This window comes from Sardina pilchardus, chromosome 14 (assembly GCF_963854185.1).
Source record: "Sardina pilchardus chromosome 14, fSarPil1.1, whole genome shotgun sequence".
NCBI classification, from domain to species: Eukaryota; Metazoa; Chordata; class Actinopteri; order Clupeiformes; family Clupeidae; genus Sardina; species Sardina pilchardus.
This window is the reverse complement of record NC_085007.1, coordinates 31,828,404-31,841,188: the sequence shown is the minus strand read 5'-3', so window position 1 is coordinate 31,841,188 and position 12,785 is coordinate 31,828,404. Positions and strand designations below refer to the sequence as shown.

The 12,785-nt window shown below is 39.8% G+C and overlaps 1 protein-coding gene across 3 annotated transcripts in view; it reads left to right on the top strand.

Annotated features, from left to right (window-relative positions):
* znf462 (zinc finger protein 462) overlaps positions 1-9,757 on the top strand; it is a 37,866-nt gene extending 28,109 nt beyond the window's left edge. For all 3 annotated transcript variants that reach the window (XM_062553892.1, XM_062553891.1, XM_062553893.1), the window contains 7 exons: positions 859-1,044; positions 2,659-2,914; positions 3,051-3,187; positions 4,398-4,621; positions 4,898-5,090; positions 6,008-6,149; positions 6,898-9,757. In XM_062553892.1, the coding sequence (XP_062409876.1) occupies positions 859-1,044; positions 2,659-2,914; positions 3,051-3,187; positions 4,398-4,621; positions 4,898-5,090; positions 6,008-6,149; positions 6,898-7,099 (1,340 nt within the window). In that variant the 3' untranslated portion in view covers positions 7,100-9,757. The remainder of the gene's footprint in view (positions 1-858; positions 1,045-2,658; positions 2,915-3,050; positions 3,188-4,397; positions 4,622-4,897; positions 5,091-6,007; positions 6,150-6,897) is intronic.
* The last annotated feature ends 3,028 nt before the right edge of the window (positions 9,758-12,785 follow it).

Here is a 12,785-nt window from a genome sequence, read left to right as displayed (position 1 = left end):
ATTTTGATGGGATGGTGTATGGACTGTAGTGTCACATATTATTAGTAGGATTTGATTAGGGTTTGACTGTCATTTGAGAATATTGAGTGTACAGTCACTCCTTGGTTTTAGTCATGTTCCAAGAGTCATTGACCTGCTTAAAAGAAAACCATCTCCCAAGACTTTGTTGTACAACACACTGCAAGAAATTCATAAAATGAATGTCCTCTTCAATTTTTCAAAGTTTATTAGTTTATCAATGTCTTAATGATAAAATGAGACAAGCTGAATACATGTGTGAACTGTCAACTACATCAGACCAGTGTAAAACCTGTTTAACCAGAAAAAGAATACTGTATGGTTTCTTGTTGAAAGAACAGGCCAGACACCTGAGTCACTGTAATCATGTATGATTTGCTGAAGATAAATCACTTACCCAGAACCACCCAGTATCACATTGTATTTTGTGTGTGTTCAGTTGTACTGTGCAGACCATTTTCAAGGCCTAAATGGTTTTTGACAAAGAAGATTAGTTGCAAAGAAATCATCTGTGCTCTATGGAATCAGTTGCAGCTAAAACCTAAACGCTGGTCTTCTCAAAGTGCCAAAGTCATTGAAGCCAGGACAGCAGAAAATAGCAGCACAGCTCTATTCAGACTCTTTCGAACTGAAAGATTTTCACATCTCACCATATTATGGCAATTACTATGCCCTTGAACACTCTCCCACCTTGTTACTTTGGAAATAACCTTCTGTCACAAGAGAAACAGTTATTGCCATGGTGTACTTTTCTCCTTAATTATCTTGTTTTTCCTGTTTCTATTAAGATTTTCCTTTTTCCATTCTGCTGCTTATTCAACTTCTGCATTTCTCTTTCAGGTGAGAACCCTTACAAGTGCTTATCATGCTCCTTCTCCACCATAACCATCAGCCAGTTGAAGGAGCACTCTCTGAGGGTCCATGGAGAGATGCTTACACTCCCCAAACTTCGGGCAGGGGCAGCATTGCGGTCCCCACGGACAACCTTGAGCACTGATCCCATGACCTTGACACAGGAAGGGGAAGGTAAGGGGCAAATTGGCTCATTGTCTGAAGTCTATATACACACCATAGTCTGTATACTCTTAGACACAACCAGTAAAAACATTGGCTAGACTGTGAATAAATTGCAGAGACAAGTGGTATTGCATTTACTTTGCATTTACGTTTAGTCCTTTAGCTGATGCTTTTACCCAAAGCCACTCACTGAAGCGAATTTTCAGTGACACATGACAAGGAATATGGCAATAGTGCTGCCGTAGTAACCAGACTGAATAAAAAAGGTGGATTTAATTTCACTTCTTGATCTACTCTGACAGGTTGTCAACTACTATGTAAAGTAGCTACGTTAAACACAATTGAGATGCTTAAAGCTAAATGATCTGTAAATTGTGCCCATGAATCAAGATGTCAACACTATGATGTGAAAACAACTATTAAACAATTGTGTGTAAAGTGGGGAACACATTCAAATTTGATGAAGCATTTAAGGACATACTGTATAAACTTGAAAGTAGGGGAAGGCATCTGTTCGATTAGGTTTTGCGACTTAGGAGCTGAATTATTTATCACTAGAAGCAATGCAATTGTAGGTATTGTTTAAATAGTGAATATAGTTCAATGTTAAGTTAAAATTCATCTCAGTGTGGCCATCAGTTTGGGAAAGTCCATAAAAAAGTACTGGTTTAGGCAACGGTACCGTTTTAAAAATGTCGATTAACCACTGGTGTAAAATAAATCCCGAAAGACACCCACCCCTATCTATTGCAGGATGTAGCGCCCTATTTTCAGATGTTGATAGCTTGAATTGTTGTCAGTGGAGATGATATTTGTGCCGTCAAATTTTTCTTCAAAAACAAATGTTAGTCTGAGTGCATGGCTATTTAAAGTCCTAGATCTTCCTATTGCTAATATGCTGTTAAGTCTTAGACGCGTTTGAAAAGCTTGCTAATGCATTGATTAGTGTAATGAACTCTGGTCACATTCATAAGGAACATGTTGTGAGAGAAGATCTGTTTCCCTTCTGTAGTTGCCTCAGACCCTTGTAGACTGCATCAGTTTTGGGTGTTCTATCTACTAAATCATACTTGGATACATTTGGTGCTGGAAACACTTAGAGAGACATATTACTCCTCTCCATGCAGATTGGAATGGCTGCCCTCATTTACATACTGTCTTTGTTGTGAATGATGCATTCGTATTATAAATCAAAGTCTCATCTGGATGGATTCATGTGATTTTTCTTCCACTCTTTGCAAAGTCAGAATTGCATCATGTGCATTTTGAAAAGTCAAAGGTATGCCTTTTTTCTGCCTGCTTCTGCACTGGCTGGCATGTTGCTGAAAGAGACATTTTTACACCAGCAGACACACCCTGTTAGAGTATTTGTGTTTTTACCTGTTTATTTTTTAAGATCGGGAAATAATGCAAATGAATATTATACATGACATGGAGATCATACAGCAAAAACAGAATGAAGAGTGGAATTAAATTATAATGAGGCTAGATCAAGTTTGATTTGAGGAAATTATCATGTACCAAGAAATGACATGCCTCTACCTTAACCTTAACTGCATTTCATTGCCTCCCTGTCCTAAATGTCAATCAAGTTGAATCTAATCTAATCTACCTCCATCCTAGAACCAGGCTACTTGGAGCCTGCTGACGTTCAGCAGCAACTCAGCCATTACCAGCTTGCCTCACGGAACCAGACCTCCTGTAGCCCCCCTGCAGCCTCTGGTGCTGTACCAGAGTCCCGTCCAGACAGCGTCCTCACCTGTGAGTTCTGCGAGTTCAGCTCTGGCTACATGCAGAGTCTACGTAGGCACTACCGTGATCGCCATGGGGGAAAGAAGCTCTTCAAGTGCAAGGACTGCTCTTTCTTCACCTGCTACAAGTAAGAGCAGGGATAGGCAACCTTGGTTCCAAATCATAGAAACATCATAGAACAACATCATAACATCATAGAAAGGCTGCATTTGGTGTAAGTAAGTTGTCCATCCTTCACTCAGTCTTGTTTTCTCCTCTCTCAGATCAACCTTCACCATTCATGTGGAGGCTGGACATACCAGTGCCCCTGAAGAGGGCCCAAAAGATTTACGGTGCCCGTTCTGCCTCTACCACACCAAATACAAAAGCAATATGATAGACCATGTTGTCCTGCACAGAGGTGAGATCCTAGTGCTTCATCAAGCATAAAAATGAAAATGTCAATTTGAAACACTGGACACTGTTAACATAGATATAGCTCACTATATTCAATGTATTCACCACCAAAATTGGCAATTATTGTGCATGGGGAAAATGCTATTTATCTCTAATTTACATACACTTTCCATAAACAGGTTATGGTTATGGTATTTGCAGACGTTTTTTTGTCCAAAGCGACCTACTGTATATACACTACATTGAAAGAATAGCTTCAAATAATGAAAAACCTACATTAAACACAATAACAATAATGGTAGTAATAATAACAACAATATACATTAAAATAATATCAGATATCAACAATGAAGATAATGAGTCAATAACAAAAAAAGCATAAATATACAAGTATCATACATAGCAGATACACTATGGCATACTACAACACAAGTTCAGGAGGTTTGCCATCAACTCAATTTACCCCATGTAACTATTGTATAAAAGTATAATTCTAAATCTAATCACTGTTAATGATATGCCCTTTTGATTTTATTGGTTTACAGTTAAATTAATTACAACTAATTTCTCTACAGTTATGAAACTTGGAGATGATTTGCATTTACTATTACGAAATAGATATGGAAGTCTGAACAGAGTATTTGACCTTGTTCTCTATTAACGTAGAAAGTTGGCACAATGGCAGTCTTTCTAGCAAATAGCATAAACACCAACATGTCACTGCACCCTTAGAAACATGCTAGCGACAGATGCTAGCATCCATGAGTTGTAGCCTACTCAGTACCACATCGGCCTGCCTATGCTCATGTGCTGCACAGGTTCGGGAGCAGGACACTGTGGGGCCTGAGCAGTACACACAATGCAGGTTACACAACTAACATGACTACTGGGCCTTTAAATATGTTTCTTCTTTAATCATGTGGTATGGTAATTTGTCATTTTTCTCTGCTACACACATTGGCTTAATGTCCTCTTACCAAAAATATATTGGTTGTTCATTTAGGAGTTTTCATTAAAAAAATGTTTTTTTAAAAAACACATCGATAGACCTGGCCTAACCCTCCTATTGCTCACCTTTTGTTTTTCCCCTGTTTCTCTATTCCTCACCTTGTCACTACATCTTGTCCTTCTCTTTACCTCATCTTTTCCTGTCATCTTTTCTTGTCTCCTGTACATTTCTTTTTCCTTTTTTTCTTCTTTCTGTCGTTCTCCAGAAGAACGTGTTGTACCACTAGAGGTGTCACGCTCCAAGCTCTCACGCCACCTGCAGGGTGTTGTGTTCCGCTGCCACAAATGCACCTTCAGCTGCTCTAGTGATGAAAGCCTCCAGCTGCATATCCATAAGCATGATGAGATAAAGCCCTACCAGTGCCAGCTCTGCTACTACGACAGCAAGTACAAGCAGGCTCTGGAGAACCACCTGCGGGATGAGCACAAGGTCAGGCTACAGCCTTCGCTATTCAAACTATTTTTTGTGCTATTATGTTGCACATTACATGTCTATCTCAGACCCTTTCTCCCTAGTAGTGGATAAGGATATGTATATTGACTAAATTCAGTTGTAATTCACATTTCAAATCATACTGCATAGAAGCCTAGTTAAAGAAACACCAAAGGTAGTCAGCTACTGTAGGGTAATAGTAAACCCTCTTAATGTAACCAGTTTTTCCTCTCTTCAGACAATGTTTAAAACCCCTTTTTCTTTATTCTTCAGGTGATACGAAACTTTGAGATTATGGGACGGGTCAGTCTGGACCAGCTGGAGGCTCTGAAGGACAAGATGAACAGCCTTAGCAGTGGCGAGGAAGAGGAACTGGTTGAAGGACAGGAAGAGGAGGGTGCAAAGGAGGAGGAGGAAAATGAAGAAATGGTCCAAGAAGATGAGTCTGAAAGGCCTGAGGCTAAAGGTACAGCATTAGTGAATAAGAGTGTGGGGCTCCAAATATATTAGCTATCACATGTAAGAATTGTTGGTTACACTTTACCTGAAGGTATCAACATAAGAGTGACATAACGTGTCCTAAACATTATAAACAAGTCAGAAATGTTTATGACATAACCCTTCTGTCATTAAGTGTCATTCAGTTTTTGTCATGACAAGTTAGGGTTAGGGTTCATGTGTTCATGACAGTGTCATGTCACTCTTATGTAGATAGTAAGGTGTTCAAGTAAAGTGTTACCGAATTGTTCAGTTATATGAAGGTAGGGATGGGCCAAAGTTGAATACATTGTTCAGAACAGTACAAATTACTAAATGTTCCAAACTGTAGAACTGTACATCTTCAATCCATTTTACACTGTAATGTTTAAAGTAACACACCAACATTTTGGGCAATTGGCTTATTCGCTGTCTGCCCCAGAATTAGATCAAATGATGCATACCCTTCTCGCCTCTGCGTGTGTAACTGTAGCCAGTTGGTCCGTAGCTGTGCCATGTGTACAGTATGTTGGTAAACCTCCCTCCCGATGCCTTAAGAGTCATGCTAGTAAGACAGCTAGCAGCCTGGGCTTTATGTCATTGCTACATTCTCAGTCAGGTGAAGCACTACTTAGGATTTGCAGAAGTAGCAATGGAGCTTTTCAGGTGCTGCGTGCAAATCACTCCGCCCAATAGCAGTGCTACAACAACCTTTGGGCATTAGCTATTTTCTAATTGTGTGTGTGTGTGTGCGCGTGTGTGTGCGTGTGTGTGTGTGTCTTTGAACAACAATAATATAGCTGTATATTGCCAGATATAGAACATGACATATAAATACACTTTGTGTCACGCTCTGACTGCAATTTTATCGGGTTGTGGCTTTCCCCCCCGTTTTTCACCATATAGGTAGCGATTCTTCAGAGACTCCCAGCTCCCCAAGTTGTGGGAGCATTTCCACTGGCAAGGAAAAACGCTTTCCCTGTGAGTTCTGTGGCCGTTCTTTCACCAATAGCTCAGAGTGGGAACGGCATGTACTTCGGCATGGCATGTGAGTTTTCTCCTTTTTCTATAATACTGGACTATAATACACTTTCTTGACAGTTTTGACATTATTGAGTGTTTATATTCATTAAGAATTACAGCCAAGGCTCAACATCCCTAAAGTGACTGATTTGTCACAGAACTGGTCTAAAAAATAGTGACACTAATGTATTTTGCTAAAAATACTTTCATTGTATTTGGATAACAAATAGCATTTGAGTTCAATCGCACAAACAACCTCAAAGTGTCAGGAAAAAACAAACACTAAATGTAAAGACATGCACTGCAAAATCTATATTTTGAAGAGGCTCTGGGTACTTTTCGTAAGATCATCTCTCAATGCAAATCAAACTATTAGCTATTAGGCTAACTGAAATAAACCATGCCAATCTCAGGTATGATGAAGGATATGTGATGATGTGGAGCTATTTTAATTCCAAAGGCCAAGGGAACTTTATCAGGATGCATAGTATCCTGGATCCATGAAATAGCTGGCCTTTAAAATAAAAATCTGCCTGCCTCTATGCAGTCCATTATAGGAATTTAACATAGATGTGCCAACATTTTTGCACCCTGTGTTTATGGAAAAACATTTATTTATTTATGATGCATTCTTCATTCACAAAGAAAATGGTTGTCCTTAAAGGTTGTATTTTTACTTAATGTTTTAATTAAGGCACCAATTAAAGACCGTGTACAGTTTTCGTAATTAGGATGATATTGTTTATCATTTGACATTTGTTCTTTCTTGGCAGGTCCGTTAAGAACAGTTCAGATGCCGGCCTTGTCCCAGCAATAGGAACAACAGCTCAGCATCTTATTGGCTCTGCTGTCTGGATGGATAGAGGTGGCAGCCAACCCAGTAGTCCAATCATTTTGGAGACCGAATATCCATCAGATCTATCAAAGAGTATCAATTTGAATGAAGAGAACAAAGAAATGCTTGACCAAAAATGAGCTGGACGATACCATATTGCTGTGAAGAATTTGGATTCAACTGAATGGGCTGCTTCATTTACCCGTAAATTGTCGAAAAAAGGCTCAATTAACCATTATGTAAACCATTGTTAAAATTGTAAGTGTTGCACATTAAGTTGTAATCCATCCATTGTTTAAAGTTAAACCCATGATATTGAATAACTTGGTCCCATTGGACATATCCTAATATATTGGTAACCAATAGCTAATAGAACTGTGAAGTCATCATTTGGGTCAAATCAGCTTCCTGATGGTAGTTCTTTGGATGACTAAAGAGAGAGAATGTAATAGACAGTGTACAAAATGAGGATAGTAAAAGCAGAGTCCGCTCCAAACATTTGGTATTTAGCCGGACTGGCCTTTGGTATTTTAAATTTAGTGATGGGGCCTCTAGTTGTGGCGCTTCTGTTTTGTCATCCTCTGAAGTGCCCCCTGATCTCTTCATTCTCTAGTAGTTTGGCACATAAAGGTGCAGTCCTCGATTCTAATTCCATCACATTTTCTTAAATTCAGTGAATTGCTCCTCACTGTCCTTAAAAGGAAACTCAGGTGTTTGCACATAGTCCTGGCTCTGTAAATGGGGAAACGACCAGGTTCAGACAGAGCCATAAACCATCCAGCCAATCAACACGTGCTTCAGGAGCATGGAAAGAGAGGGATGTACTTTGATTGACTGAGCTCAAATATCTGCAGCCTTTTGCAAAACCAAAACCCGAATCGTGGGCTGCATCTTTACTCCAAGTAGAAAGGCCTCTGTGATTTGACCTGAATATTTTTTTGTTATTTGTATGTTTGTTTTATTAGACCCATTTTTAATCCATATATATTCCTTTAGGAATATTGATGTGTTATTTATCTTAATGTCAAAGAAGTTTAATTTTTGATAGATCTTAAGATATTGACACTGGCCCTAAAATTGTGTAGCAAATTGCTACTGCTATTTGTGATATGTTTCACTTGCCTCCACAGGCATTCCCTGCACTTCCTAACGCTTACTGCTTTTAACAACGTCTGACCAACTCCAGGATGGCAGTGATTCATGCTTTCCTTTAGTATGTGAGAAAAACATGCTGGCACATATTTCCACTTCTTATACATAGTATGCACATTATACATATGCAGTATATGTATATTGTGTATAAAGTATACAGAATATATTCCATTTTTATTTGGTGTCTGTCAGAAGCTTTTAATGAATTGGGTTCAAGTGCAAATCTATCTCTGGATGACTCCATATATAGTTAAGTAGATATCAACAATGTAGCTATGTATCTCAGGTAGTACTTTCACTACGCACACATTTTCAATACTGAAGTATCCTCTGATCTAGGAAGTCACAGTATGTTGGTCTGTGCATCAACACAAACAGCAACAACTATGTGGAAGTGGATATGTTTCAATAAAATATGCTGTCAGAAAGCCCCACTTAATGTGGGAAATTTCTCTGCACAGGGGAAATGTGTCTGCACAGAAGCTGTTCATTTGCATTTTAAAATGCATATGAACAACTTAGAAAATATGTGCAGTCATACATTTAAGTACATAGATTTTTTTTTTTTTTTTAAATCGTTGTGTGCTATGGAAAGCAAAATAACATGTGCCATCCTGTTGTGATGACATGGAAGCCTGGTGTGCCATCAGTTTATTATGGGGAAACATAAAAGCAGAGATTGTATGTATTGGAAGTTGCTGCTCTAATACCCCAAAGCCTTATTAGATTCTCAAATAAAATGTTGTAGCTCGGTGAATATGCCAACCAACAACAAAGTTATCTCAACATACACAAAAAAAACATTCAATAATTGAACTAATACTTTTATGTCCAGAACAACAATTTTTATTTTCTTTTTTAAGACAAAAGCAAGAGAAAACTCTCGTTGGTACCAAAACTGCCAGCCTTATTAATTTGCTGGCTGTCTTTGAGATTGTCTTTCCTGAGCAATGAACCATTGTTGCAAGGAGGGAGAGCCCAAGTGCCATGTGGTGCATTCTGGGATCTCTGCATGCCGAATGCAGCTATGTATAGAACTACTTGTCAAGTGTTTGAAACTGTGGTGTTTCAGAAAGGACTCTTACCTTTTACCCTTTTAAATGTTATCATATGAAACAACCTAAAAAGGTAACTTTTTGGAGTTTTTCCAATCTCAATCAAATGTTAAAAGCTGTTGTTAAAATGTCTGGTTAACAAATATCTCTTTTTTTTGTACCTTTAAATTCCGGGAGTTGTTTTGGTGACCTGCCTTTTCATTTATCCCTCTCTTCCTTTATAAGGACTAGCATAGCTTTTTAATATATATATATATATAAATATATATATATATCATTTTAGGAAAAAAAAAACATTGGAGAATAAGCTTTTGAGTGACTGCTATAAGCTGTCAGTCTCATTCATAACACACTGGATATGTGTAAATATTTTAGTTTTTGTCTTTCCATCTCTTCTGACTGTTGAAGTTCATCATAGACTTAGGTCCTACATCTTGCCTTTCTCCTGTGAAAATTTGGTCCCAGATGGTGGGTTGTCATGTTGCCTAGAATGAATGTTTACAATTTTATTCCATTTATTTCTGGATGATGTAAATATTGTAATTCATTGTCTTTTTTTAACTTGTTAATAAAGTTATCAGATAATGTTACAGTGAACTGTCTCCTTATTTGAGTCTTCGAAATTGAACCGATACAGGTAAATCTGTACTGCAGTGAAGATAGTCTGTCAGCATACCCATGTTTTAATACTCTAGTGCTAAACCCGGGAACCCATAGCATCACCGATACCCCATTTCAAGATTGCCCCCGCTCCACAATTCAGTACCACACTATTCACAGTCTTTTCAGGTTTTCGGGAATAGTTTTGTAACTTATGCAAGGTAAAAGTTCTGGCTGGTTATGATCTCAAATTATATTGTGGTTGTGATCTTCGATGATATAATGTGCCTTATGCAGGTACAGCTGGTGGTAGATCTCTAGAATGGTTGGGAGTCTATTTCCAGTGATATGCACTGCTGTCTCCCCCACTCTCCAGTATATTTGCTAGTCTAAAAGTATATCAGAACTTGAGATGTCCTGCAAAGCAGACTGAGTGAAAACTGTGAGACATTCTTAAAAGTAAGATCTTTGTTAACTGTGATATTTGATAAAGGGTTTTTACTATAATACACATGCAGTAATAGCTGTTAAATTCTTAATTGCACTTCATAATTCTACAAAATCCTATTGCAACAGGGTTGAAACATTTCCACAATCAATGTAGTGAAATTGTTAGAACTAAAAATTGATAATAATAATTATGATAATAATAATAAACATAGCCGCAAGCGGCGATGGTGGGCCCGAACACCTGCGGTGCGGACATGTGACATTTCGGAATCTAAAGCTGACCCCACACTACAAGAGAATCGCAACGATTTTAGTCCCGATCTGCCCCCTCCGACAATCGGGCGTGGCGTTACCATGGTAGCTTGGACGGGGCCGACAATCGGGCCCGATCTGCCTTTCTCGCCGAGTGTTCTGAGATAGAATTCTATACGTTCCAAAAGTGCCCGATCGTAAAATCGGGGTTATCAAACATGTTTGATATTTCAGTCGGGACATAGAACGTCGTCACTGCAAGAGCCGTTCTATATCACTGATGTCTACACTGAACTTCAGACAAAGTGGTCTACTGTGCGGAGCAGCTGGCGCATGGGACAGTTTTGCACCTAGCTCTCTTTCTTTAATCAAAATAAAACACGTCTTTGCTGTGTGTTTTGGTTGCGGAACTCGCCCATGCTTCCGAGCATCTCCTTTCATGCCTAGGTGTTCACTGCTTTCAGGAGGTTATGAACAAATCTCGTTTAATAATCTGCTCAAACGAGGGTTATGGAAATAAATTGGCAGGCCAGCATTAGCACATCTACATCTTCATACATCTTGTCTCAGTTTTATGTTTTTTTCCGCCCATTTACTGTGATCAGATTTTGATGTTTTGCCTTAACGTTAGATGGGCTATCAATGTCGGCTAAGGGATGTGAAGCATGAATTGCAGTGACATAAGTTCAGTAATGCAAAGAGCAAACCTGTTGCCAAGAATCCGAGCGTTACAGCCAGTCGTTCTTGGCACTGACAAACAGTCTCATCTGTGATTGCGTTTGGAAATTTAGCAGAAGCACGTTTTTGCGCTTGTAGGTGTAGCAGTATGGTATACTGTGGGCACCATTAGATAGGCTACCCCTGCTGATTGTCAAACAATTAGTTGTCAGCCAATCAGGGTACAGGGTGGTTTTTATAAAAGTCAGGTGCAGTGTGATTAATGTGTGACTGACACGGGAGTGCAAGCCCTGCTTCCTGGTTCTTCAGATCCTCTACTGTGGGTCTGCTGTCTGAAATATGCTAGCTCGCGCAACGCAGTTGGCGATCACCAGCTGGAATGGGTGGAATGCTGTTGGGAGCTACCTGAATGGGTTGCTACGTCCCCTTTGGAGCTGCAAGTTGAGGTTCACGGAGCTACAATAACACCCCCGCTTACGGGAAGGGAACACTGCTGCTTTGCCGACCCCTGCTTTGCCGACCCCTGCTTTGCCGACCCCTGCTTTGCCTGCTGTTGTGTGTCGCTTGGCCTAGCTTGATGCGCTATCTGAGCCAATTGACTGGTTTAGCGTCAATGTGCGCCACTTGTTGGACTGTTGAGTGTATGTGCGGTTATGTGTACGTCTGTCTTCCACACTGGTAATCGTCTAGCGAGATGGCTGTGACCTCTCCGAATTATGTGTACGTCTGTCTTCCACACTGGTAATCGTCTAGCGAGATGGCTGCGACCTCTCCGAATTATGTGTTTAAATGTACAGCATGTAGCTTGTGTCAGTTGTGTCAATCTTTATTCGTGTGTCATTCATTTTAGTTCTGTCTTCCTTACTTTCTTAGGAGCTGAGCGCCAAAGGTGGAGGGGCAGTACTTGTGGTGGTGGCGTCCCTTTTTCAGTGTGTCATCTCACTACTTTAAATCATGTTGCTGTGCTGTGTGCGTGATTCCTGAGCACGTATGCCTTTGGGTGATTTCTGCAATAGATGTTGGCTAACTTGCCCTAGCTATAGCCTCCTCCACTGGTAAGCCTCAGTGTCCTACCCGTGTGTGTGTGTGTGTTTGTTTAAATAAAAGACATATTATTATGGACCCACGTCTCTCTATTTAGTAAAACGAACTTGTGTGCCATTAGTAAACCTGGTTAACATTGAAGCAATATTCCTCTGGGTGAAATTCCCAGAGTGGCGTAGTCAGGCTCTTTAAAATACTGCTCTTGCCACATTTGACGTAGTCGGGCAGGATATACTGTAGCAGAGACTGTGTCCATAATTTTTGTTTTTTGTGATGTTGTCAGCATTGTGTATGGTTTTGGGCAAAGTTTGTCTAACCAGTTTCTTTAAAGGCAAAGCAGCAGTCGTTCTTTTCAGGACCAGTAAAGTTGTTGAGGGCAGTGTCGTCATCATGTCTTGGTAAATGTTCAGCTTCCCTATACAGCTGTTTGGAAGGGATCAAGTCAGTTCTGTTATGGGCAACAGCAAATGGGTTAACCACCCTTCACATTCACTGTGGGAATTGGATGTGGTGCTGTATGTTGACATGATCTCCCGTCAAGGGACCCAAATAGTGGGGGCTGTTTCATGTCTTGTCTTCCCTCCCTGGAGACTTG